The sequence below is a fragment of the Furipterus horrens genome, unplaced genomic scaffold (genome assembly GCF_987537825.1).
Source record: "Furipterus horrens unplaced genomic scaffold, mFurHor1.1.pri manual_scaffold_5, whole genome shotgun sequence".
Classification (NCBI taxonomy): domain Eukaryota; kingdom Metazoa; phylum Chordata; class Mammalia; order Chiroptera; family Furipteridae; genus Furipterus; species Furipterus horrens.
The window spans coordinates 93718034-93744159 of NW_028327175.1; the positions used below are offsets into that span (position 1 = coordinate 93718034).

Consider the following 26126-nt stretch of genomic DNA (forward strand, 5'->3'; position numbering starts at 1 on the left):
TTGCTGGGACAGGCCCCCAGTCTGGACAAAAGCAACAAGAGGTCAACTTCAGATTCAAGTTTCTTCGGATTTTTTAATTATAATTATTATTTTAATAACAACCTGAATCCCAGAACTTCCAGATACTTTCCATACTCCCTCCCCTGGGCAGAGAAGAGGGGGCACTTCCAGGGAACAAGGGGAAGATGGGGTATCTGCCAGGAAGCCTCCAACTCCCCCAATAAATCTACTGCTGGGGGGTCCTAGAACACTGACATTTAGGGAGGGAAAAGGGAGCTCCATCTAACACCCCATCCAGAAATTTCCCCTCTCCCATCAAAGCCTGGGGATGCCCCAGCCCAGTCCCTGGGCACTATGGGGAGATGGAGGAAGGGTGGAGGGACAAGCCAATTCTGAGCCTTCAACTCCCATCCCCAGGGATCAGGGGGAATTAAAGCTGCATAGGAAGAGGGGGCAGGCAGCTGGCACAAGGCCTGGCACCTGTGGCAGCCCCCAAAGGCACATTGTGAGGGAAGGGAGGCTCAGACGGAGGGCCCATTGGGCGCAGGGGGCCCAAGCCGCGGAACCCCTGAGGAGGGCAGCTGGGCCAGCTGTTCAGGGCTGGCCAGGGCACGCAGCAGTCCATTCTCCTGCTCCAGCGCAGCATTCCGCTCAGCCAGGTCCCGGATCTGCTCCTTCAGCACCTCCACTTCTTCCCGGACCGCAAACATGAGGTGGGATTTCACCAGGTCCTGGAGGACAGGCAAAGCATCAGGGGTCCCAGGCCACCTCAACCTCATTGCCTGCCCAGTACCTTGAAGGGCTAGGTTTGAGAGATTCCCCTGCTTCCAGGTAATGAGGGACCACTGGGGAAGAAGCAAAGCAGGGGCAGGATGGAGGGAAGGCAGGGGAAGAGGCCAGACAGAGGCAAGATCAGGGCTCAAAGACAGAGATGGGGGTCAGGAACAAGCCCAGAGGCCAAGGGAAGTCAAGAGTTCAGGTGGAGACTGGAGGGGGTGGAGGGCCCAAAAGAACCCAGCTGGAAGCGGATGGAGGAGCTGGGAGTCAGTGTTCCCTAATAATGAGGAGAGTAACAGAGGTTGGACCTGGGCATCAGCGCACGAACAGGGACCTCCTGGAGCCAAGATGGCTTTTCTTACCATGGCTTGTTCGATCTTGTTGTCAATGCCAACCAGGCTTCCGGAGCCACTGGAGAAACACAGGGAGATGAGAGGTGAGGAGGAGGAGCAGGTGCCAAGCCAGGTGTCTGGACACCACAGCCAGTTGCCTTGCAGGTGTTTCTCAGAGCAGGCTCTGGCCTCCACAAGCCCCATTGCTGCAGCCTCCCACCCACACCCCAGCCTGTACCTGTGACAGTAGAGAATCAGGGAGAGGAGGGTTTTGTCCATCCCCCGGCGGGGTGAGGGCCTCTGCCCAGGCCCCCCTAAGCCCCGGTGGGGTGGGGGTCCAGATGCCCCCCGAATGGGGGATGCTCCTCGAGGGGAGCAAGGAGAGGAGACACAGCCCCTTTTCCGCGGAGGCCCTGGAGCTACCCCTACCACTCGGGTCTCAAATGATGACACCAGGGATTTGACAGAGACTCCTGGCTGGGCCATCCCCGAGGGGCAAGGGTCCCCAGGCCCCCCACAAAGGGAGAGGGCTGTATTAGAAGGACTGCCTGGGGGGCTCAGAGCCCCCCGGGTAGAGCAGAGTCTGGCTGGTACCAGGCAGCCAGAGAGAAGACAGTGCCCACGGGGTGCTGGTCTGAAAGATATACACCAACCCCCAAGGCAAAGTCTGGCTGCTATTGGCTCCTCAGGGACACGGGGACCCCCTCCCACTGGCTTTCTGGTGGGCGGGAATTCCCAGACTCAGTCAGTGCCAGTGTCCCCTTCTCACCCTGGCACCAATCCCGGAGCAGAGGGGAGGGGGTCTGGCTGAGGGAAGTCAGCTGGTAGACCTGGTCAGGGGAAGGCTGTGGTGCCAGAGGCCTGGGTCCGGGAGTGTACGAAGGTTGAGGGAGAGCCTGGCCCTGGGAGGCCTCTCTCACCACTGACTCCATCCTGCCCTCTCTGGTCTAATACTGGCCTCCTTCAAGGCCTCAGCTCCTCTCAGCTAGGATGGGGGAAACAGTGCTTGATGTGCTTGTGGTCTTCCTTGAACTCTAAGCAATGCCCCCCCCCTTTCAACATAAAGTTCACATCATGGGTCACCCCTGGTGCCTGGCCAGAGGGTCCCCCACCTCCCATGGTGAGGACCAGGAAGACTGGGAATGGTTACCATGACAACAGAACAGCCCAGAGCCCTGAAAGACAAATACAGCCTATGGTCCTATGTCTGGGATCTGGGGTCTTGAAGGAGCAAGGGCTTGAGGAGAGGTGGTAAGGTGAAGCTGGATGTGGGAATAGGAGCGGAGGCTTTTTGAAGACCCCTGGGAACAGAAGCAGGGAGGGCAGAGTAGGTCTGGCTGCAGTTTGTCAACTGACCACCAGAGGTCGACACAGGCCGGGCACAACAGTCCCCAGGGCCAGGCTCTGGGTTCCAGAACCAGACTCTCCCTCAAGTCAGTCCCTGGAGGCCCAGGGCCTGAACCAGCCTTTGCGCCCTGCCCTATCCCCCAAGGATCCCTCTCCCCACCATCAAGCCCCAGGTTCCTGTGTCATCCTATAGCTCATGGCCCACCCCTGTCCAGTTTCTGCTTCAGCTGCCTTAGCCCCAGGGTCTGCCCTCCAGCTGTGACACTGTGCTGCACAATCACCAGTCCTATCCTGCTGTCCCCAGTTTCCCCCTCTCAGAGTAGGTGGCCCCAACATACTGCATTCTGCACCCTTGTGCTCAATTGTCAAGCCCTCGCTAATGGTTGTCAGTTCCAACTTGCTTTCCTGGAAGGGGAGTGATTAGCACTCATTTCAAGGTGACCCTTGAATAAGGCCCTGCAGCCAGGAAGGGAGCACGAGGGAGCTAGGAATTTTCCATTTCCCATCCAGGCTCTGGGTGCAGAAGGCACTGACAGGCGGGCAACCAATGGGGTGACCAGGCCTGAGAGAGCAGCACAGGGTGGGGCGGGGAAAGGACACCTGGAACTCTTGGAATTGGAGGGAAGAGGACAAGCTTAAGGGTAAAGGCAGGGTGGCCAGCTGGAGAGTCAAAGCAGCTTTCAATCTATTTCAATCTGAAACACCTGGGTGGAGACTAGCCACCACAGAACATTTCCCCCTAATCCCCCCTCCACATAAACAGACACACAGAAACCAAAGAGGGGCAGATTCACAGGAATGGGAACCCTGGCCTTGCTTGGCAGACACTCGGGTAAAGATGCCAAGCTGTTCATTCTTGCCAGAAATAAAGGAATACTACAATAATAAACATTTGTTGGCTGAGAGATGACTATCTCCCATTTGTCTAGTGCTGGAGTTTTTGACAGCACTTTCCACTGTCACATCCTAATATTAACACTTCAAGGGACCAAGACTCTGGCTGGCAACCCAAGCCCTCTGAGAACTCCAAGTGAGGAACAACAGGCACTGTGCTGGAATTTCTGGGCAGGGTCAGGAGCCGGAAGCTTGGGGTTGACTGGGTGAGATCGGTCTTACCACAAGCCCAGAAGGTGACTTTGTATGAATTCGAACAAAATATCCCCTTCTTCAAGACACTTATTGCAATCTTCTGGTGCCTACAGTGAATTCAAATGTGTGTGGTGCCCCCTGGGGTTGTGCAGGGCACACAATATGCACAACTGGGGACTCTGGGTCTGCAAGACTCTTGGGTCCTGAGGCAAGGACAGCCCTAGAGTTGGTCTTCCTTTTTGAAGGTCAAATGAAACAGCCTCAAAGTGAGGATCAGATGAAGAAGCAGGACATCTGGGAGAGGTGGAGATTCTGATCCTGGGGACAAGGGCCAGCCCTGCTCCCTCACTGTGTTCTGGGGAGCCCCCAGGAGCTCGGCCTGGGCCAACAGAGTGGCATCCGGCTGCCCTGTCTACACTCCCTCCCGGATCTCTGGTGTCTTTGGGGTGGGGCCAGGCCAGGAGGTGGGGAGGATGGCTCCTTGCCCAGCTTGGGAGAGCAGTTCCTCCCTCTGTTCTGGAAAGGGCATGCTAGAGATGGCTGCCTCCTTCTCTTCTCTTGGGACACAGGCACCCAGTAGGAAGGTGGAGAGAATGTGGCTTTGGTGTCAGATCCAGGCTCTGATTGCAGTCTTGCAACTTACTACTTGGTGACCAGGGGCAAGTTGCTAAAACCCTCTTCATCTAAGTCTCAGTTTCTTCAAGTGGTTAGTACCATGGAGCTGCTTTTAGGATTATGTGACATAAAATATAGCACCTGACCCAAAGGAGACCCTGGATATAAATTTACCTTTTCTTTCCTGAGTTCCTAGCATTCAGTCTCTATAATGCTTGGATCCCTGATGCTGACCATCAACCCAACCCACCCTCCTACCCACCCAACCCATGCACCCATCCATCTATCCAATTATTCAAGTACCTCCCAATTTCTAGGCCCTGTTGAGGGTTTGAAGGTTCTTGTAACCCAGGAGCATTCTGAATTCACCAGGCACCCTCTGTTCTCCCATCTCCAGACTCAGGAATTAGTCAGGCGTCCTCAACTCCCCATCTGGGATCCAGGCACTTAACACCCCAATCCATTTTCCTACTCAAAAGGGAGGTCCCATGCCACTCGAACTCCATTCTCCTGCCATCTTCAGGCACACCAGAGAGGTGAGGTAGGGGCTATACACTCCATTCCAGCAGACCAAAGGGGTGGCCCAACCCAAACCCGCTGGCCCAGCAGGGTGGAGCACAAGGGGCTGGGCTGGGCCAGAGCCCCAGAGGCTTGCAGTGAAACAGGGTAAAGTGGAAGCTGGGAGCTGGACCGGTCAGACTGGGGTGTGTGGAGGGGACAGGACAGAGGGAGGGAGGGAGGGGACAAGCCGAAAGAACACAGCTGAGAAGGGTTCTGGAGGCAGAACTCTCTAAGAGAAAGCAGAGGGTTGGGCTCTGAAATCAACAGGGGTGGAGGAGGGACAGGGAGCCCTAATGCCAGGTTACTTCCCAAGTGGGAGGAGAAGAGGGTGGGAAGAGCTGAGAATAGCAGCAATGGGGGCAGGTGACTCTCCAGGCCCTGGCCGACCTCACACCTCACACATTCCTAAGAGCCAGAGCTGAGATGGGAGCCCAAACAGGGCCCTGCCCACACCGGCTCTGTCCCTCACTCACCAGGGCCTCCACCAGGCCCCTCACCCTCCATCCCATCCACCAGTTCATGGCTACTCCTCTTTCCTCTTAGGTTCCTAGCTCTCCTAAGGCCTTAGACCTTTTTCTTTGATGGGCCACAGTCCCTGATTCTGAGGATTGGTCCCACATGAGGGGGAGAAGGAAGAATGAATCCCTCTGCACCCACTCACTCACCACTAAGCCCCGCCCCTTATGCGCCCCTAAACCGGAAGTCCCTCCCCCAAAAGCCTCAAGCAGGAAGTCCCACTACTCCCTCTAAAAAAGTTATGACTCTTTAGCCCTTCTCCTGGGTTCCTATCAGTCTACCGCCAGAAGGGAGCAGCCCAGCTATCTGACTCACAATTTTGTTCCTCCCTTTTCAGCTTGCTGATATTCCTAGGTTCAAACCTGGCTTTCAAAACAGAAAGTTCTGCCCACCAGGCCACGGAACTAAACATGCCCGTGAAAGGGCAAACCCAAGCAAGATCTGCTCCACGTGCCTTCCCTGCACACCTCAGTCATCCTCTCCGTGGCTTTGAGTTGGCCAAGGGGAGGACTCAGCCCTCAGTATTCCTAGCACAGAGAACAGAACCTTAGGGACACGCTTTCTTGGTATTAGAGGTCTTGCACCCTAAAATAGCCCATACGGGCTATAAGAATATTTTACTAAGGACAAGAATTCCGATTCCCTCTGTAGGGAGAGGGAGATGGGAACTGGGAGGATACTGACTCCATATTCTCATCTCTAGCACATTGGCCAATAAGTTCTTAGGGTTGACCAGGTGATTGCCAAATCTGCAAGAGCCCTGGAATTTGACAATGACTCCCTTCAAATTCTAAAAGGGTACTATGATTGACAATCCTAAATTTGGGAGTCCACCCAGCTCTCTCCAGAGAGGAAGTGGGTCCCAGTTTTGACCAGTGTATTATGCCCAGGCCAGGTTTCTCTGTTTAAGAGGTCCTCTCCAAGTTAAACTTGGGTAAAGGACAAATACCAGGTAGTTTCATGTGACTATCCCAGGTGTCGGGTTCAGAGGCAGAGCCCACGTACCTATCATCATCGCTGTCCAGGTGGCCACTGATGGCCAGCATGGAGCGGGCCAGGCTCAGGCTCTGGGCTGCCGCTGCTCCAAAGGGGTCTGGAGACTTGTGAACCAGGCTGGCATCAGGGAAGAAGTAGAGGGCCGGGGAGCTGGGACGAGAGTCGAGAGGGGGCATCTAGAGACAGAGAGGTAGGAAGTATCATGTCAAGTGAGAGAAAGGAACCAACCAATTTACAACTTGCCTAGTAGTCTTCTCTCTCCACCTTTCTCCACATCCCCCAACCCTGGCTCTCTTCAAGGACCCAGGATTCCTGTCCTTGCAACCCCTTTCTTCCCCAAGTCTAAGAAAGGCACTGGACAGGTACCAGAGGCAAGAAAATAGTGCCCATCCTGAGGACTGGATGAGTGGCTTCCAAAAAGTGGTTCACAAGGTATCAGAGAGGGGCTATGATCTGCACACCAGCACCCTGCCACCAGCTGAGCCAAGACCCCTAATCAGAGGCTAGTTAGAGTGTCTGCCTTCTGTCACCTGATTTCTTAAAGCAACTTAAATGTCACTTCCTCAGAGAGGCATTTCCCCATCATTTGACTAGTAAATTCCACTGAACTGTTTTTTGTTTTTTTTTTTTAAATAATACCTAACATTATCTGAAATTAAAGTATTTTTACCTCTCCGTTGATAGAAGGTAAGCTCCAGAGGGCAGAGCTTAGCTTGTTCAATAGCTATTTGTAGAATGAATGAATCCTCAGAAACTCGTCTCTTACCTTCCCACCCACCCTATCCCTCACTGTACCCATTCAAGCCTTTCCTCTCAAACTTCTCAGGACTCAGGTGAAGTTCTGCTCCTGGTCTCTGGCCTTGGGGTGGGTGGGGAGGAAGCGGGTTACAGAGATGGGAGAGGCGGAGCCTGGGTGTAGGCAGCCCAACAGGCACTGGGGGAGGCTGCACAAGGGCGGGGGCCACAGGAACAAGATGCCTCTGTGAGGCCCCAGGAGGCCCCGGCTTCTCGGAAAAGCCAAGAACAGAGTCCAGGGTGGTTAGAGGGACACAACAGAGGAAGGAGGTCCAGGTGATGCCCCCAGCCCTTCTCCTGGCCCCTGTTAGAGGCAACTGAGAGCCCTGGCTGGTGTGGCTCGGTGGATTGAGTGCCGACCTGTGAACCAAAGGGTCGCCGGTTTGACTCCCAGTCAGGGCACGTGCCTGGGTTGCGGGCCAGGTCCCGGTTGGGGGAGTGCAAGAGGCAACCACACATTGATGTTTCTCTCCCTCTCTCCTTCCCTTTCCCTCTCTCTAAAAATAAATAAAAATTTTAAAATATAAATAAAAATTCTTAAAAAAAAAAAGAGGAAACTGAGAAAGAGGCATGGGGGAGCGTAGAAGAAAGACTAATTTTGGGACAAGGAAGCAAGAGCACAGATGCATGCACACAGGAAGGGATCTAGACCTGAGAGAAGGCAAGGGGGCTGGGGGCACTGAGAAGAGAGGGACAGTGTCTGCAGGCCCAAGGAAAGCTCAGTCAGGGCTTAAGGATATAGAGAGCAGAGGCTGGGGGCAGAGGGGCTTGCTTTGGAAGAGTGTGTGGGGGGTGGGGAAGGGACCAGTAAAGGAAAGAGCATCTTCTCCCCTGGGGTAGGAACTGAATGAAGGAGCTCAAGAAAAGTAAGGGAGGGGGGCGTGATATGAGATATGTGAGCTTGAGGCCATGAGGGAGTGGGGGGAGCTGGTCCTGACCAGCCCTGACAGGGCCCAGACATCCAGTCTCAGGTTATTTTTATACTGTGGTTTGTGCCCAAGGCCAGGATGGGTAAAGTTCCCCTCCTCACACTCCCTGCCTTTCCTCCTGCAGCCCAAGGTGTTATTTTCTCCTCCAGGGCAGACACGTCCAATCCCCACATCCCTGGCTGCCCACTCCCCACACCAGAGACCCAGGCATCCTGCCCCCCAGCCCAGACTTGTTCCTCTTTTGGAGACAGGAAGCAGAAAGAGCAAAGGATTTAACTCTTTCTTTCTCTGCTGCTTTCTGCCTCTCTCCCACTCCATGGTGGCCAACCCCAGTTACTGATCCTGGAGAGGCCCAGATGCAGGGAACTGAGACAACAAACCAGCAAGTCCCTCCTGCCATCCTTGTAATGGGTCCCCACCACCACCCAATTCCTCAATTTCTCAGGGAAATCTGGCTTGGGACAAAATTAGACAGGTGACTGGGCAGTGGGAAGAAAGAAGCTCCCCACCTTGGAGATAGGGCTGCAAAGGAGAAACAGCAGAATGCCTACGTTTTTGCTTCTCCTCCCAACCCTGGCAGCTCCTCTCCCAGAGGCCCAAACACCCTACCTGGGGCCTCCACCTTCTACACCTGAAGGGTGAGACCAAGACAGAAGGTGAAAGCCACAGTGAGGAGGGCACATCTCTGTGATGGAGAGACAGGACTGGCTATATGGAGATGGAGACTTGGGCCAAAGGCAACAAATGAAAGGCCAAAGAGAAAGAAAGGTGGAGAATGTGGGGAAGGGGGGGCTTAGAGAAAACAAAGGCTGTGTGAGGAGTAGGAAAGGAACTCCGAGTGAGATGGCAGGAAGAAAAAAAAGGGGCTATCTGATCTGACACAGTTGATGATGGAGTGAGGAGAGGTTAGTATGGAAGTGGAGGCCAAGTCCCAGATGGGCAAGCACAACCCCTCAGGTGTCTCCCCCCAACCCAGAACCCAGCTCTTACCTGCCCCATCTCCTCTGGAGCAACCAATTCCATCCTCAGCCGCAGGGCTCCATCCTTACTTCGGGACAGCGGAGGAGTCCCAGCTGCTGAGCCCCCTGCCTCCACTTCCACCCTCAGGGAGGACAGGGGCGTGGCAGCCCGGGATGTGCCAGCGCTATCCCCAACCCCAGGCTCTGGGGGGCGCTGCTGGGGTGGGGAAGCTGACAAAGGGGGTGTTTCCACCTTGGCCTTACCAGGCACTGCCAGCTGGCCCAGCCCCCCAGTGAAGGAGCGAGCCTGAGGTCCAGGGGAGGTGGGAGGAGGGAGAAGCCAGGAGGTGGGACCCTGAGACAGGCCTGGCTGTGGGGTATGGGTGCCCAGGCCCAAGCTGGTCAGCTCCAACCTGGAATCCAAAGATCTGCCCCCAGTACCCCCCGAAGCCCCCCGGATCCCCTCCAGGAGCCGGCCAAAGCTAGGGGGTTCCAGGTCTCTCTCGTAAACATCCACACATGTCCAACGGCCACGGCGATAAGGCTCTCCCAGGCCCTGTGGCAGCTTCACCACCCGGAAACGAGAGGCAGGGGCCCCAGGCGGTGGGGAGCCATTCCGGGGGATGCCTTTGCCCCCTGGCTCGGGGTTGGGCTCCCCATTAGGCAGGCGGGGTGGGGGCCCAGTGGGGACTGGCAGGGCAGGGGGATCTGGACATCCAGGACTCCCAGGGCCCTCATATTCCGTGGTGACGCTGGTGATTTGGAAACTACTCTTCTTCTTGCCCCCACTCATGGTCCCTGGGGCTCAGGACTGGGCCAGCGGGCAGACGAAGGGGCAGCAGTGGCTCTTCGAAGGGGCTCAGGCGCCCCTGGAACAGGGGAGCCACATGGCGGGAACATCAGGGCCCCTGGGGACATCTGGGTCTGACATAGCAGGAGGGCCTTGCAGGAACTGGGGGTGCCTGGGTGGTGAAGGGAGAACAGGGTAGGGGAGGCGGCGGGGGGGAGGGGGGGAGCCGGGGCAGGTTTTTCCTGCTGCTTTCTGTCACTGCCGAACTCCAGAGCTGAGTTTGCAAACTAGAAAAAAGAGAGTGTGTGTGTGAGAAAGCAGTGGGCAGGCCACCTCCGGGTCTTCCTCTCTGAGTAGCAGAATGGGGAGGAAGGGGAAACCACCAGACACCCAGAGACAAAGAGACAGAGATGACAGAGACCAGAGAAGAGGGTACAGTCAGAGTGGACACAGGGAGCAGGAAGAGGCAGCCCGGACCCAAAGGTGGGCATTTTTCGCTTGGGATTCAAACTCACGGGACTCCAAGCCGTCCCAAGAGCAAGGAGCTCCAGGGCCTGGGTGAACAGGGGTGAAGCACCTCCCAGGCCTGCCCAGGCTGCCGGGAGGCCTTTGCTAGTTCTCAAGCCCCCCACCCCTACCCCACCCCCACCCCACCGCACCGCACCCCAGCTCCCCCATCCCAGGGGCAGGCCCTGCCCACCGCCACAGCGCCCCGCCCAGCCCAGCGTCTTACCTCTCGGCCTCCGCCAACAAGCTGGACCGGGGGTCCCAGCCACCTAAGATGTCGGGCTGTCCTTTCCCTGGGGCCTCTTGGCCCCAGCAACGCAGAGGGCACAAGCAGTGATCAGAGGCTGTCCAGCCCTCTTCGGGGGCCGCACCTCACTCCCCGAGGCATCTCCGTGGAAAGTTTGCGCTCCGGAAAAGAAGGAACCCCCGCCTCCTTGGTGGAGCCCAGGCGCGGCCTCTGGAGCCCCAAGTGTCTCTGGGCTGATGCGGGAGGGGAGGCTCAGCCCCCCGATCCTCCAGGTGGCGCCGCTTCGGTGGTCGAGTCTCCCAAGTCTCTCTTCCCGCGTGGCACCAATGGGTCTCTCCGCTGCTCAGCTCCTTTTGGTTCTGTCTCACTGTCTCTCCCTTTCTGGGCTGTTGACAACCCCCACACCAGGAAGTCCTGCCTCCTCGGGCCTGCTGACTGCTCCTCTCCTCCTCCTTCCCCTCTTCCTCCCCTTCCTCCGCCCTCTCTCCCTTCTGGGGCTCCCGGCCAGCTGGCCCGGGGCCAAGCCTGCCACTGCTGCTGCTGGTGAGGCAGCAGTTGCCGCTGCTCCCGCCGCGGCTGCTCTTGGGACCCGGACCAAGCTTCTTTAACCCCACACCTGCTGGGCCCAAGCCCAGCTCTTCCTCGGAGGGAGGGGCTGTGGAGGGCTGGGGCCAAGGGGAGGAGCCTGCAGAGCAGCCCGGGATTCCCTTTCTTGTAAGGCACTTGCTGGCTGCCATTGGTCTGCAGACACACGGAAGAGTGGGAAGGAACTGACCAGGAGCTCTACTGCTACCTGCCACCCCATAAACACTCAGTAAATGTTTTGGAGCTGCTAAAGCTGTTATTGTCATATCTTCGCTGGTTTTCAGTCACTGTATGAGGGGGGTATTGTTATTCTCCCCTGTCCCTAATTTAAAAAGTGATTATGAGAATTTTCAAAAATGTCGTAAAATGGACTCTCAGCTACCCGTCATGCAATTTCAACAATTACCAACTCACAACCTATCTTGTTTCATCTGTTGTACTGTGCTGGGTTATCTGAATCACATCCCAGGTATCACATTATTCCCCTTCTTAGATGTGGAAATGGAGATTCAGGAGGTTCAGAAAAGGTATCAGTGATACAGTAGAGACATTCCACATACTCAAGTATGTCCTTTTCTGGCCCCCATATAGAAAAACGACATCCTACATATACACACAATCACCCACACAGATGCTGGCCCCAAGCAAGTGTACCTCTCCCACCTCTCATCTGTTCCACCTCTCCCCATTCCTTGTTCACTACGGAGAATCCAGACACACTCATGAAGGGCCAGCTATGTGCTTGGTATGAAAGAATAAACTTCCAACTGTCATTGTCTTTTTGACACCCCAGCCAACATGCTGAGAGGAATTATATTAGTAAAGCCACCTCTGCCTTCACTCTTAGGTTCAGAAAGAAATGAATTCTAATTAATTTTGATCAAACACCTATTCTCGAGTATATTAAAAATTCCTCATATTTGTTCACTTTACAAAGTACCTGGTAGATTCTCAAACAGCCCTGGGCAGAGATGGCGGGTTTTGAGCTCCAGGGTTTCTACTGAGGAAACTGAGGCTCAGGGCCATACAGTGACTTGCCGAAGTCCTCAGACCTAGTATGATGGCAATGAGACTACCACTGCGTTGACATTTCTCCTTCCTCACCTTTAGTTCATGGAAATTTTTAACCAATCTTTAGGATTAGGCAAAATGAAATGATACAAAGCCCCTTGCTCCCATGTTTATATACTTAATCATTTACCTCTGTTAAAATGCACCTGCACTAGTGCCTATCTCCCTTCATGGTAACAATGGCTGCCATAGCCAGCTCCTGGGGCCTCCCAAATCTTGAGGTCCAGGAGGCAGCCTCCCACATACACATCCCCAACTCTCTCCTTCTGGCAATATTTACAATAAATTCCTGCTGCTCCACTCCTAGATCCTTTTTCCTTCAGCTCTGACTAGTTACAGACTATTCAAAACCCATCTTTAGACCCTCCCCTTCCCACTGTCTCAGACCCTCAGCATTATCTTGGACTCCTCCGAGTATACAATCCCGTCATGTTTTTGGTCTCTGTAGAAATGTTTGTTGCTCAATCAATAACAATTCATTTACACTAAGGTGTAAAAGTGAAAAAACCGCTGTTTTAATGTATTACCTCTCCTGAGGACATTTATAATAGCCCTTTAATGTATGGGGCCCTTTACATTTATATTCATTACTTTACTGCCCCCAACATTGAGGTAGGTATGAGATGAGGCAACTCTCAGAGAGGTTGCACCATTTGCCCAAAGCTACACAGCACGTTGCAAAGATTTGCCATATAAAGTAACATTCACAGGTTCTGGGGATTAGAGAGTGGATATCTTTTGGGGGTTCATTTTTCAGCCAGTTAAGGGTAGAACCGAGGTTTTCTTGCAGCTAACCCGCACCAAAAGGGATTAAGAGAGGAATTTCTCATGGAGCTGATGAGAAAAGACCCGAGATGGGGCCTTGGCCTCGGTGACTGCAGTCAGAGACCTATCCAGAGCGCCCAGGTCCTAGCGGGCTCCGCCCGCGGAGTCAAAGGTTACGGGAAGGATAACTTCTGCCGCGGGGGTGGACAAGCGGAACACTTTGAGCCCAGAAGGTGACACAAAACCCAGGCGCCTGAGAGGCTGGAGGGATAGACGAACCGCACCGATCGAGCCAGCATGGTGCTTTCCCTGCATCTGCGGGGCGGCGGGAAGATGGCGAGCGGCCAAGGACGCACGCCCCCTGCTGGGCAGAGATAAGGATGGTCAGGCTCCCGACTTAGAGCCCCTCGGCCCAGAATGAGGCCCCCCTCTGCCGGCCTCACCGCCTCACTGCACTCGGGTCCCGCAGCCGCACACTGGCCATGGCCCGACGCTGGCCGAGTAACAGAGGAGCGCCAGGCGAAGAGAAGCGCGCGAGTGCAAGCCCCGGGCTGCCGCTGGGGGGCACCGCTGTGCGCTGCGCCCCGCTCCGCTCCGCGGGGGCCTTGGACACTGAACAGAGCACTGCCCTGCCCGGCACCGGGCAAGAGGCGGCGAGGAGCGGACGCCCCAAAGCTGGGGCTGACTGGCGCCGCATTCCCGGCGCCCTACGACCTTTCTCCAAGTCGGCCCTTGGCCTCCGCGGCCCCAGTACCTCCCAACCCAGACAAGCGGTGCGGCGCAGCGAAGCGCAGCGCGGGCGCTCCCGCTTGGTCCTTGGAGGGTGTGGAAGGGTGGGTTTGGGGCCAGGGGCGGGTCTGGGGGCGGGCCCGGAGGCGGGGCTGTCTCTGCGGCAGGACCCAGCTCCGCTCCCCTCGGTCTCTGTCTTTCCTCCTCCCTCCTCCTGCTCCGGGCGGAGCCCGGCATGGGGGGGCCGGCGCCCGGCAGGCCAGGTACGGTGATGTAGAAATTGGGGAGGCTTGGTGCGGGGCGGTGGGATGGGGGCGATAAGGGGTAAGGAGGATTAGCGGGGAGAGACGGAGAAACCCAGGATAGCAGGACAAGGGGAAGGGGAGGGGTGGCCGGGAACTTGGGGCGCTTGGATGGAGAGGGGGATGAAGCCAGCCAGGTTTGGAACCGACAGGGAAGGGAGAGGACGACAGTGAGGAGGGGCGCCTGGGAGGAGAGGTGAGGCCGAGGCGCAGGAGAGTGTCTTTGGGGGAAGGGAAACCAGGCAGGTATGGAGGCCGCAGCTCAAAAGGTAGCTACGGAGCCAGACTGGAGACACTGGGGTGGGATTGAGGGGCGGGGACAGGAAGAGGGTAGCCAGGAGCTTCCCAAATCCTGAAGAAGAAGAAGGTGATTTGGGCCATCCGCGGGGCAAGCGGAGACCATCGCTGAGGAGCCAGGGCGCAGGATGAGGGGTGGACCGAGGCCCGGGCCCTAGCGAAGAACTGGAAGGGAGGGCGGCAGTGGGTGGAGATATTTGGATGGTGGTATTGTAGATGCCCAACTCAGAGGGCCCCCACCCTTTCTCCATCATCTCAGCCCTGCCCTCATGACACCCCCCAGCCTCAGGGCCCAAGATGGGGTTAGGAGTCTGACTGTCTCCTTCCCCAGTAGGGTGCAATGTACGCAAGTAGGCCTGGGCATAACTCCTTGTCCAGTTTTGTGCAGCCTTATTTATGTCTGTCTGTCTGGAAGTCTGTGTGTGCCGTGGGTGTGTCGGGTGTTTATGTCTGTGTGTGTCTGCCTGTTCCTAGGTTGTGTTTACCTATGCTGACCTATATGTCTGGTCCTCTGTAGATATGAGTCTATGGTCCCGTGGTTTGTGTGTCTGAATGTTTGTGGGGCCTATGTGGTGGATCAGGATGTATTTACAGGATGACAATCACTGTCGATCTGATCTCTCCAAAGTGTGTATTTGTGGCTCTGAACACCTTTGTCAGGCTCTGTGACTCTATGTACAAATGTCCATCACTGTGGGTCCTTAGAGGCAGTGTTGGGTTTTTTGTGCCTCCGTTTTCTCCCTGTGAGAACTCAAGTCATGTCTCTGTTCCTCCCCCTCCTCCTTCCTGTCCCCCCACCCACCCCACGTTTTCTTTTTTTTCCTTCCGATCCCCTCACCAAGTGGATCCGGGACCCAGGGAGGGCCGCCCCCCGGGCCTGGTGGTGCTGAGCAGGGCCCCTCAGCCCCCACCTTCTGTCTCACGACATGAACCTCCTCTACCGAAAAACCAAGCTGGAGTGGAGGCAGCACAAGGAGGAGGAGGCCAAGAGGAGGTAAGGCTGCGTCCCAGAATGCCCCTCCCCTGCCTCCCCCCGGCTGAGCCACATCTCTTTGGCCCTTCCTGAGTCCAGCAGCCTGGTCATCAGTCTGTTCTCGGAGTCTATACAGAATTGCTGGAATGGAATGCATCTTGTTCCCACCCTACTCCTGGCTCTAGCCCCTGTTCTACCCTTTTGGAGGGCTTCCAGCTTAGGAGCACCCTGTTGGTTCTTCCCTATTCCCAGAGCCCAAGTCACTCCTTCCTAACTCACCTCTGGCCTGTGGTCTTCTCCTGTCTGTCAGTTTAGGGCTGGCCCCCAGCTCCCCTGTCATCTGACCTTGGAAGGGGCAGGCACTGCTGCCCTCACAGTCCAGGGATGGGTCATTTGAGGGGCACCAGAGAAGATCCATTTGGTCGCCTCTCAGCCTCTGCTGGGGGAAGTGAGTGGCCAAAAGACAGGGTTGTGTGTGTGTGTGTGTGTGTGGTGAGGGACATGTAGGCTGGGCCCTGAAGAAGAGCCAGGGTTTGCCCTCTCTCTGCCCTCCCAGGGGCCTGGGGCCTGGCCTCTCCAATATTGCTCCCTTCTCCTCTTTACTCTCATTGACTGCATAGCCTCTTGAAGACTGAGTCAGAGCCATCTCCCTACTCCCTCCTCCCAAGTGGAGTTTAATTCTTGTTAATTAGATTAATCAGAGCTATCACTGCAGTGATCTCTCTCTAATGAAGGGTTAGTAGACAGACCCTTAATAAAAACCCACCACATAGTTCTCCCCTCTTCCCTGCCAGCTGCCCCCACCCTTCACTCATCCAGAAGCTCAGGGACAGTGTAAGGAAATGGGGCTGGGAAGTTAACAGAGAGAGGACAGCACTGAGGAGAGAGAGAGGTAGAGCGAGAAAGAAGGATCAGCCTGGGAAGCATGCTCTGGTGATGTGGCAGTACAGCCCAAGTCTGGGGGAGGAAGTATGGTGTGGTATGGAGCATAGGCCACTGAGGCTGGACATGGGGGAGGCCAGAGGCCAGATGTGGGTCAGCATGAGTGAAAAGAAGTGGAGCTGTAGTGGCATGTGTGTGACCCAGGCAGGGCTCTGCTGTCTGAGTTTGCATCTCTCTGCCTCTGTATGAAACCCTCCACATGTGTGCTGTGTGCTAGATATGCCCAGGCCAGGATCAGCCAGCTCTAGGATACTCTCTGGTGCACATACTCACCCTTTCTCTCATCCCATTTTTAAAGCCTAGGGATTCTGCCTGAAGCTTCTACTTTAGTGCCCTGTACCTTTAGGCTTCCCGCCATCCCCACCCCAGTCCCCCTTTTCCCTCCCTGGAGGCCACAGGGTTGCAAACTCCTCTTGAGGTGGAGAAGGGGCCTCTAGCCCAACCTTTGCTCCATCTTGGCCTTCTCTCCCCAGCTCCAGTAAGGAGGTGGCTCCTACAGACCCAGTAGGGCCAGGGGCTGGCCCAGGCCCTGGGGTTCGAGTTCGGGACATCGCCTCTCTGCGCCGTTCCCTCAGGATGGGCTTCATGACAATGCCAGCCTCCCAGGAGCACACCCCCCATCCCTGCCGCAGCGCTATGGCCCCTCGCTCTCTCTCATGCCATTCTGTGGGCAGCATGGACAGTGTGGGGGGTGGCCCTGGGGGAAGTGGTGGTGGTCTCACCGAGGATAACAGCACACGAAGGCCCCCAGCCAAGCCCAGAAGACACCCCAGCACCAAGCTCAGCATGGCAGGGTCTGGTGCAGAGACACCCTCTAGCAAGAAGGCAGGTGAGATACCCCTCCCCCTTCCCAGGGGGAGCTGGGATCCAGGAGCTGGAAGGATCCATTCCAGGCCAGGGGAAGCCTGCTGGGAGGGTTCATTCAGGGAAGAACCCAGGAAGTGGAAGATTTCATTCTCAGAGGGGATGGGGGGTTCCTTTTTGGAAGGGCTTGAAATGAATTATTCAAGTACAGGGAAAGCTTCCTAAAAAGTCCAATCTTGGAGGTACATGAGGGCGGGAGAGAATTTAGGGTGGGAGCTGTGGATTCTGAGGAGTTCATTAGGACTGAGGGCTGACTGATAGGATAGGAACCCACTGGAGCTATAAGTTGTGGGATGTGGGCGAAATGAAGAGGCAACTATGTCCTTGCAGATGGGCAAGAGGTCAGAAAAGGGCTCCCAGTTCCATTCCCCAACCAAGAGCCCAGTTAATTTTTCTCTTTCCCATTCTTCCCAGGCTCACAAAAGCCAGTCCCAGAGAGCCAAGAGTGTAGCCGGAAGGTTCCTCCACAGAAGCCCAGGCGAAGCCCCAACACTCAGCTCTCTGTCTCCTTTGATGAGTCTTGCCCCCCAGCCCCCTCTCCTCGAGCGGGGAACCTGCCCTTTCAGCGCCTCCACAGAGGGTCCTGCATTGCTGGGGACCCTGAGGTGGGTTCCCAAGAAGAAGAGCCAGTGTACATTGAGATGGTGGGGGATGTCTTCAGGGGAGGAGGGAGAAGTGGAGGGGCTCTGACTGGCCCCCCTCTTGGGGGTGGGGGCCCAACCCCACCAGCTGGCGCTGACTCAGACTCGGAAGAGAGTGAGGCCATATACGAGGAGATGAAATATCCGCTGCTTGAAGAGGCGGGGGAAGGCCGAGCCAACGTGGTCCCTCCACTGACTGCCACCTCCTTGCCACACCAGCCTCACGCCCTCCAACCCCACATTCACCATCGTCCAGCCTCAGCCCTCACAAGCCGAAGGGAAGGGACACCCACCAAGACCACTCCTTGTGAAATCCCCCCACCCTTCCCCAACCTCCTCCAGCATCGTCCTCCACTTCTGGCCTTCCCTCAACCCAAGTCTGCTTCCCGAACCCCTGGTGACGGGGTCTCAAGGCTACCAGTCCTCTGCCACTCCAAGGAGCCAGCGGGCTCTACCCCAGCTCCCCAAGTGCCTGCCCGAGAGCGAGAGCGGGAGACGCCTCCCCTACCGCCTCCTCCTCCTGCTGCCAACTTGCTGCTGCTGGGACCCTCAGGCCGGGCCCGGAGCCACTCAACACCGCTGCCACCCCAGGGCTCTGGCCAGCCTCGGGGGGAGCGGGAGCTCCCCAACTCCCACAGCATGATCTGCCCCAAGGTGGCAGGGGCGCCGGCAGCCCCTCCTGCCCCGGCCACCTTGCTCCCTGGCCCCCCCAAGGACAAGGCCATGTCTTACACCATGGTGTACTCAGCAGTCAAGGTGACCACCCACTCTGTCCTGCCAGCTGGGCCTCCCTTGGGTGCTGGGGAGCCAAAGACAGAGAAGGAGATCTCAGTCCTCCACGGGATGCTGTGCACCAGCTCAAGGACCCCCATACCTGGGAAATCCAGCCCCCACAGCGGAGCCATGGGTGCAGCAGCTGGGGTTCTCCACCACCGAGGCTGCCTGGCCTCCCCACACAGCCTTCCTGACCCAACTGCAGGCCCCCTGACCCCCCTCTGGACCTACCCAGCCTCAGCAGCTGGGCTTAAGAGACCCCCTGCCTACGAAAGCCTCAAGGCTGGGGGGGTGCTGAATAAGGGCTGTGGAATGGGGGCCCCATCCCCCATGGTCAAGATCCAGCTGCAGGAACAAGGGACTGATGGGGGTGCCTTTGCCAGTATCTCCTGTGCCCACGTCATCGCCAGTGCAGGGACACCAGAAGAGGAAGAAGAGGAGATGGGCACCGCGACATTTGGGGCAGGCTGGGCTCTACAGCGGAAGATCCTGTATGGAGGAAGGAAGGCAAAAGAGCTGGACAGTGAGTGAGGGGAAGATGGGGAGGGGTGGGGATATCCACGGTGATCTAGGGGAGGCCTTGGAGGAGTTATTTGGAAGGCATCGCCCATTGTCCTAGACTGGGAATAGTTCTGGGAGACCACAGGGATGAGGGTATGCAGTGGGCTGAAGGGATGGGGTTCCCATGTGTGTGCTGAAGGGGCAGGAAGATCTGGGTTGAGGGAGTAGAATCTGGCCCCCAGAGCAGCCTCCTCTTTCTGCCCCATCCTGCTCTACTCTGCCCCTCCCTTTGCTGGGCTGCAGGGGTGTGAGTGAGTGTACACACACTAGCAGCTAAACACAGCTGCCTCCCAGCTGTTACCATGGCAACTCATCCAGACAGGAGGGAGAGGAGAGGGAGGCCCCTACTGTTGCCTGGCAACGCAATGCTCTGCCAGGCCTACTCAGAGATGAGCTTAGTTCACAGTCAGCCCTTCCCCCAACGGTCCCCACTACACACACATACACATTTCCTGGCTCAGGATTTGGGATTCTTCCCCCTCCTGGAGATAGGGCCCCTGGTCCACTTCCAAGGTTGGTCATTCTAGCTCTATCGGGCTGGAGGGGCTTGGAAGCTAAAGCTGGGATAGGAGAGACACCTCTGCCAGGGAAAAGGGTTTGGAAGCAGTAAATATCTATGATCTCAGCCTAGGAATGGTACCAATGAATGCAATGGAAGGTAGCAGTACTAGGTTCCCTCCTGTGTGTGAATGTGCTAGAGCAGTGTGACGTAGGGATCCTTCCCACAGCTATGACCTGCAAAGGGGCAGTTACTTCTGGTCCACCCATGCTTTGGTGTGTGGATCTGGGAGAACGGCAAGACCTCTCCCGCATACAGGTACTGAGCTCTCTTTGTCATCCTAGCAGAGGTTGAGGATAATGCCCGGGCCTGGAATGGCAGTGCTGAGGGTCCAGCCAAGGTGGAGCGTGAGGACAGGGGTCCTATGGCATCAGGGATCCCAGTGAGGAGCCAAGGAGCAGAGGGCCTGCTGACCAGGACCCATCATGGAGGGGACCGAGGAGGGACCCGCACGGCGCTGCCCACACCCTGCCAGACCTTCCCAGCCTGCCATCGAAATGGAGGTGACACCCAGCCCTCCCACACCTGGACATAGATCGGGTGGGCTGGGGGGAATTTCCCAGGGCCCATGTCCCGGGGTCTACATCCTAATATCACATCTCCATCCTCTTTCCTCCTCTGATGAGGCCGGGGGCAGCCTGGAAGGAGCTGTCTTCTGGGAACTTCGGAGTGGGTAGACATTAAGTCCCCTTTCCTCATTTCTCTCTCCTCAGACTTCACAGGAGGCTACCGCCTGGGGCGCTCTGCCTCCACTTCTGGAGTTCGGCAGGCCGTACTCCACACTCCCCGGCCCTGCAGCCAGCCCCGGGATGTCCCGAGCCAGGTGAGAAGGAAGACAAGGTTGGGTTTTAATTGTGAAGGAGCAGAAAGAGAAGACCAGAATGTGGGAAGACAGGCATGAGGTCAGGCTGGGGCCTGGCACAGACTAATAGGGTCCCTCTAGAGGTGAAGGGGGCGGAGGAGCTGGGGCAGGATCCTGGAAAGGGACTGCTTTTGACTGGCAAGCCAGGCAGGGCCACTGCTGGTGGACAGTGCACCTTGTGCATTTGGAAAAAGGCGTCCCCTCTTGGGGGGACCACTGGAAAAATGCATCCTACTAGGAAGACAGTTTTTAAAAGGTACCCCTTCCTCAGGGTGAGACAGGCCTAGCTGCCAACCCCCCACCCCCCACCCCCTGGGCGCACAGCTGGGCAAAGGGTGCAAGGGCTGGGTTTGTTCCCATCTACGCAAGGGGGAGAGGACAGGGTCAAGAGAGGGCTTGTTTCTGGGAGAAAGCACTGGTTTCCACAGTGGTGACAGGGCCCACTCACTCTGAGGTCCTTGACCCCCCCTTCTTCCTTTCTCCCCCGTTGGGGGCGGCTGCGGGAGGAAGGGCCACAGACCCACCCTGCACTGCCGCTGCCCCTACCGCCCCAGCCTGCCCGAGAGCGAGAGCGGGACGGCAAGCTGCTGGAGGTGATCGAGCGCAAACGCTGCGTGTGCAAGGAGATCAAGGCGCGCCACCGCCCTGATAGGGGCCTCTGCAAGCAGGAGAGCATGCCCATCCTCCCCAGCTGGAGGCGAGGGCCGGAGCCCCGCAAGTCCGGCACCCCGCCCTGCCGCAGGCAGCACACCGTCCTCTGGGACACTGCCATCTGAGGAAGGCGAGAGGCCAGGGCGCTGGGACTGGGGAGCAGGGTGGGGCTCTCTGAGAGACTTGCCTTGAAAGAAGGACACTTGAAGAGCCAGGTGAGAAAGAGCCAGGGAGAACCCCTGCCCGCCATTCTAACCCTCGGAGACGGGGACTCTGCCAGGCCCGTGGGGCTTGGGATGCCAGCAGCACCCTCAGAAATTTGGGGGAGGCAGAGGGTTTGCTTGAGGTTTGAAGTGAGGCCCTTTCTGCCCTCCTGAGAGGGCAAAGCCCAAGCTGGAGGTCAGCGTGGGGGAGGAGGGTTGGGGAAGGGGTCAATTGAAGAAGAGGGACTAGAGGTGAGAGGTGAAGGAGCTCTTACAGAGTCGGGTATTGGGGAGGGCGTATTTATTTTGTTATTTATTTTAGTCTAGAGGACAATTCTGGACCCTCTGACCTACTCCTGTGCAGGGGGTAGGGAGAAGTTAGCAATTAAGGGAACCATGTTTGCACTTTCCCCAATACCTAAAGGCCCCACCATCCATGCCTGCCCCAAGGCTAGGGATTGGTCTGGAGGGCAGCAGATTCATTTACTGTATTTACAAGTCAGAATTTGGTAGCGAGCAAGCCTGGCCTGCTCTGAAACAGGCATCTTATTTAGCTCTGGAGTGAGGATCTGGCACCAGGGATGGGTGGGATGATGGGGAAGGAGGGAAATTTTAGTGGGTGGGTGGAGGGCAGGGTATTTATTTAAATTTTAAAAAATCAGAAGAGATGTCAGGAATTTTTTTTAATTCCTTTCTTTCAGAATAATATATTAAAAGACTAATGATCCTAGAACTGGCTTCTTAAATTTCAGTGTGCTCTGCCTTTCTTATATTTGTTTCCTTTTCCCTCTGGCCCTTGATTTTATGGGAGTTGAAGGTTGTGCAGGGAGGGTTGAGTAGCTGTGTCGAGTAACAAGGACAGGTAGACTTTGAGGTAAGTGTTCAGGACTACCACCATACAGTGACTCAACAAGCATTTATGGAGTGCTGATGTGTGCTTGGCAATGCGCTAATGCAGAAGGAATATTCAAACTAAAACCTGCCTGTGAGCACCTATAATCTACCCAAGGAGGTGAACTACTTGAGCTGACACTAGGCAGTGCTCCTGGAGTAAAAGGGAGAGAGCTGGAATTATCTGAGAAAGCTTCCTGGAAAGTGAGTCTACAAGGACAGGTAAAGTTTGGATGAACAGGGAGAGAAGGGAAAGTCCCAAAGTCACAGTGTGATTGTCTGCAGAACAGAAGATGGGGTTTGGGGGCAGGAAGTGTGTTTAAATGATACAGAGGGCAATAGGGAGCCAGCCATGATGAAGCTGGTTCAGAAAGATGGGCCTCAAAGCAGCATGCTGGTTCTGGGGAAGGAAACCAGAGAAATCCTGGGAGGTGATGTGTCACCATGGAGGAAGATGAAAAGAATGTCTAAGAGAATGGAAGGCAAGATAATGAATGGGAAGGGGCATCTTCAAAGCCTAAGTTTGGAGCTTATGTGATTGAGGAAATGATCATCTTGATAGAGCAAGGAAAGTGGAGTTAAGCGGACTTTGAGGGAAGATCAATGAATTTGGAGCAATGGTGAATATTCAGGTTGAAAGGTTTGTGACCAGCTAGAACAAAGTTTCAAAAGTGTGGCAGATGATACAAGAGATGTTTTAAAACAGTATATAGAAGAATGTTTTTTAAAACTTTAATAGTCTTGTGTTTATTCTCATCCATATTAGAGAAATTATAGCCAGCACATCATACTTCTTGTTATTTCATGGATATTATTATATAAGATATGGCTAATTTTTAATAAGTTGGTTTAAAGAAGAAAATGAAGCAAGTTAATAATGGTACATGCGGTGTATAGAATATGAAAAATTATGGCAGTAGTATGAGAGTTTTTGAAATTCAGGAAACACCAAGTTAGAGATAAAATGACGACAGTGTGGGAGAGATGACAAAACTGCCCATTAGGAGTCATCACCAAAAAACTGGTATTCAAGGCCAAGACGAAGCTCTATTAGAGAGGATGTGTATAGAAATAAGAGTTAAGAATAAAATATAAACAAAGAATAGCTTAACATTTTTTTAAGATATAATTGACATATAACACTGCAATAGTTTTAGGTGTACAACATAATGATTGATATATGTATGTAATGTGAAATGATCACAGTGTTTAGTTAACATCCATCACCACGCAATTACAGATTTTTTTCTTGTGATAAGAATTCTTAAGATCTAGTCACTTAGCAACTATAATCACCATGCTGTACATCGCATCCCCAAGACTTATTTATCTTATAACTGGAAGTTTGTACTTTCACCCATTTTGTTCCCCATCCCTCACCAACCACTAATCTGTTCTCTGTATCTATGAGTTCAGTTTTTTGTTTTTATTTTAGATTCCACATATAAGTGAGATCATATGGTATATGTCTTTATCTGTCTTCACTTATTTAACTTAGCATCATGCCCTCAAGGTCCATCCATTCAGTGGAAAATGACAGGGTTTTCAATAGCTTTTTAATAATAAATTAGAAAATTAATGGAAGGAAACTTCCCTTTTACAAGCAACAAAAATCATGAAATATCTAGGAATAATAATGTATAGGACTATATTGGATCAATCAATAAAACTAAAGTTCTTTGAGTTACTTTGGCCAGGAAGACTAGAATAAGCAGAGTAATAACTTGCTTTTAGATAAGACCATAATATAAAAGATGTCAGTTTTCCCTAAATCCATAAATTCAGTTAAGTCTCCAAATCCCAGAAGGATAATTTGGGAAGGTTGATAAACTAATTCGAAAGTTCATCTAGAATGATAATGAGAAAAATGAGAACATTCTGAAACAGATGAGTAATAGGGTACCTAGCCTACCAAATACTAAAAGTTGAAATACAAGCACAGTGTACTGGAATTGGCACGGACTGGCATAATTCATCAGAATAGAATTCAAAAATCACCCCAAATGCACATGAGAATTTAGTACATATATGATAAAAGTGGTGGTTTGTTTTTTTTTTCATTCTTCCACTCAATTTAATTCAGAGTACACAATGCAAACGGGCCTTTCAACTATTTTACATTTATCTACACACACACACACACCAACAGCTATTATTTTCACTTTATAAATGAAAAGTTCAAGTTAGGTAACAGACCAAAGCCTCTAAGTGTTGGTGCTATCTCTTGCACACTCTTTCTCAGGGGGGTTGGCAGAGTAGCCCCCAGTCTTTATACCTTGAACTCCTAAACCTGTTAGGCAGGTTTCTGACACAGGTAGAGGTGCCAAAGAACCTACACTCAGACCAGAAGACAAAAGCACTTGTGAGAATTTAATGAACTCCCCTCCATGTGGCTTCAAGCTACCAGCACACAGAGGTCCCACCAACACTTTTAATCTCCTCGGCTCTTCTGCTGAAGAATTTGGCCTTCACAATGACAGGCTACTTTGGGAGCTTTCCCTTCCCCAGAACTCTGTAGTAGCCTGATCGTACCACATCAATGATGGGAGCGACTCCGGTCTTGCTCTTTGGAGCATTTACCCATGTCTGCTCACTGACCAAGGTCCACAGTTTGTCAAGGTTGACAGTGGGGCAGAAGCTCTGGTTCCTCTTTAAGTGGAAATGCCTCATACCAACTTTCCCAAAGTAGCCTGGGTGATATTTGTCGAAGTTGATCCTGTGATGATGCAAGCCACCAGCATTACCTCGGCCTCCCGGGTGCTTCCTGTGCTTGCCGATACAGCCATGGCCATAGTGCACGTGTCCCCTAAATTTCCGGGTCTTTCTCAATCTGGATGGCATGTTGATGGCCTAAATGCAAGAACTAAAAGTGGTGTTTTAATGATGGGGAAGACGTTATTTAATAATTGTTTCTTGAACAATTAGCTAGTTAAGGGAGAGTATGGAAAGCTGGATTTCTATCTCATTTATTATGCCAAAAGATTTAAGTGTAAAAACAAAACATTTAAAAGGGAAAGGTAGGTGAGCATGCTTATAATCTTGGGATGGAGGACGCCTTTCTAAAATGACATGAAAATGAGAAACAAACGAAAAGAATTTTAAGTTTGATCACTTTCACAATTCAAATTTTTATATGGTGAAATTAATACAAGCATTTAACTGGGAAAATATTTCTAACACATGTGAAAATGATCAGTACAATATATAAGAAATATTTTTGAGTTGATAAGAAAAAGAAAAGAACACCCAAACAAAAGTGAACAGAGAACATGAACAGATAATTCACCAAAGAAACAAATTACCAATAAACATGTTCAACCTTAACAATAAGTAATGAAAAATAAAGCAATAATAAAATACTTTTCACCTATCATACAAAACTGAAAAAATATTCATAACATTAATCTGGCAAGTATGTGCAGGAAATAGCACTCACTGTAAATGGGAATTAATACAGACTTTCTGGAGGTCAGTTTAATAATATTTATTAAAGTTTAAAGTATGCATAATTTTGACTCAAATTCCATTTTCAGGAATTTATCCTATGGAAATAGTTGCACAAGTGTACTAAGCTAAATGTACAAGGATGCTAATTGCAACATTGTTTGAAATAATGAAAAATTGGAAACCACCACCAATGTTCATCAGTATGGCACTAACTAAATAATTTATGGTATCAAAGACACTGTAAAATAGAATGCAGAAGATATAGCTGTTCTAAACACAAGAAGCAGTTCATAATAAGTGAACAAACCAATGTGCAGAAAAGTACATATAGAAAAAGCACATTTTTAGAAAAATCTTTTGCAAATTTTTATGTAGGTCTGGAAGGAAATGCGCTAAATAGTTAATTTGCTTAAAGAAATAAATTTAGACTGCTTGAATTTTTATGTGCGTGTCTTTATTCTGAAATCAGAAAACTATTTTTTAAAAACATTTATTTATTTTTAGAGAGAGAGGAAGGGAGGGAGAGAAATATCAATGTGTGGTTGCTTC

At 53.4% G+C, this 26126-nt stretch overlaps 2 protein-coding genes and 1 pseudogene across 3 annotated transcripts; 1 reads left to right on the forward strand and 2 right to left on the reverse strand.

Annotated features, from left to right (window-relative positions):
- Positions 1–47: 47 nt before the first annotated feature.
- Positions 48–9921, reverse strand: TSC22D4 (TSC22 domain family member 4). The gene is made up of 4 exons (XM_090276754.1): positions 8948–9921; positions 6243–6409; positions 1140–1188; positions 48–731 (listed from the first exon to the last, which is right to left on the reverse strand). The coding sequence occupies exons 1-4, from the start codon at positions 9707–9709 to the stop codon at positions 522–524; spliced, it is 1188 nt and encodes a 395-aa protein (XP_090132880.1). The 5' UTR covers positions 9710–9921; the 3' UTR covers positions 48–521.
- A 3840-nt stretch (positions 9922–13761) lies between these two features.
- Positions 13762–21972, forward strand: NYAP1 (neuronal tyrosine phosphorylated phosphoinositide-3-kinase adaptor 1). 2 transcript variants are annotated; one of them, XM_090276756.1, is made up of 7 exons: positions 13762–13873; positions 15052–15203; positions 16598–16953; positions 17403–18926; positions 19808–20026; positions 20237–20346; positions 20904–21972. In XM_090276756.1, the coding sequence occupies exons 2-7, from the start codon at positions 15136–15138 to the stop codon at positions 21159–21161; spliced, it is 2535 nt and encodes an 844-aa protein (XP_090132882.1). In that variant the 5' UTR covers positions 13762–13873; positions 15052–15135; the 3' UTR covers positions 21162–21972. The 2 variants fall into 2 exon arrangements, with proteins under 2 accessions (XP_090132882.1, XP_090132883.1); XM_090276757.1 differs by having other exon boundaries at positions 19811–20026.
- A 2558-nt stretch (positions 21973–24530) lies between these two features.
- On the reverse strand, positions 24531–24971 carry LOC150009005 (large ribosomal subunit protein uL15 pseudogene; annotated as a pseudogene).
- Between the last annotated feature and the right edge of the window lie 1155 nt (positions 24972–26126).

What these genes read in the sequence shown, in the direction of transcription:
- NYAP1 (XM_090276756.1), top strand. Translation starts at nt 15,136, where the DNA reads ATGAACCTCCTCTACCGAAAAACCAAGCTGGAGTGGAGGCAGCACAAG. An exon ending in GAGGAGGAGGCCAAGAGGAG is followed by an intron (nt 15,204 to 16,597) that starts GTAAGGCTGCGT and finishes TTCTCTCCCCAG; the next exon opens with CTCCAGTAAGGAGGTGGCTC. An exon ending in AGCCTGCCATCGAAATGGAG is followed by an intron (nt 20,027 to 20,236) that starts GTGACACCCAGC and finishes CTCTCTCCTCAG; the next exon opens with ACTTCACAGGAGGCTACCGC.
- TSC22D4 (XM_090276754.1), bottom strand. Translation starts at nt 9,709, where the DNA reads ATGAGTGGGGGCAAGAAGAAGAGTAGTTTCCAAATCACCAGCGTCACC. An exon ending in CTCCAGAGGAGATGGGGCAG is followed by an intron (nt 6,410 to 8,947) that starts GTAAGAGCTGGG and finishes CTCTGTCTCTAG; the next exon opens with ATGCCCCCTCTCGACTCTCG. An exon ending in ACAAGATCGAACAAGCCATG is followed by an intron (nt 732 to 1,139) that starts GTAAGAAAAGCC and finishes CCTGTCCTCCAG; the next exon opens with GACCTGGTGAAATCCCACCT.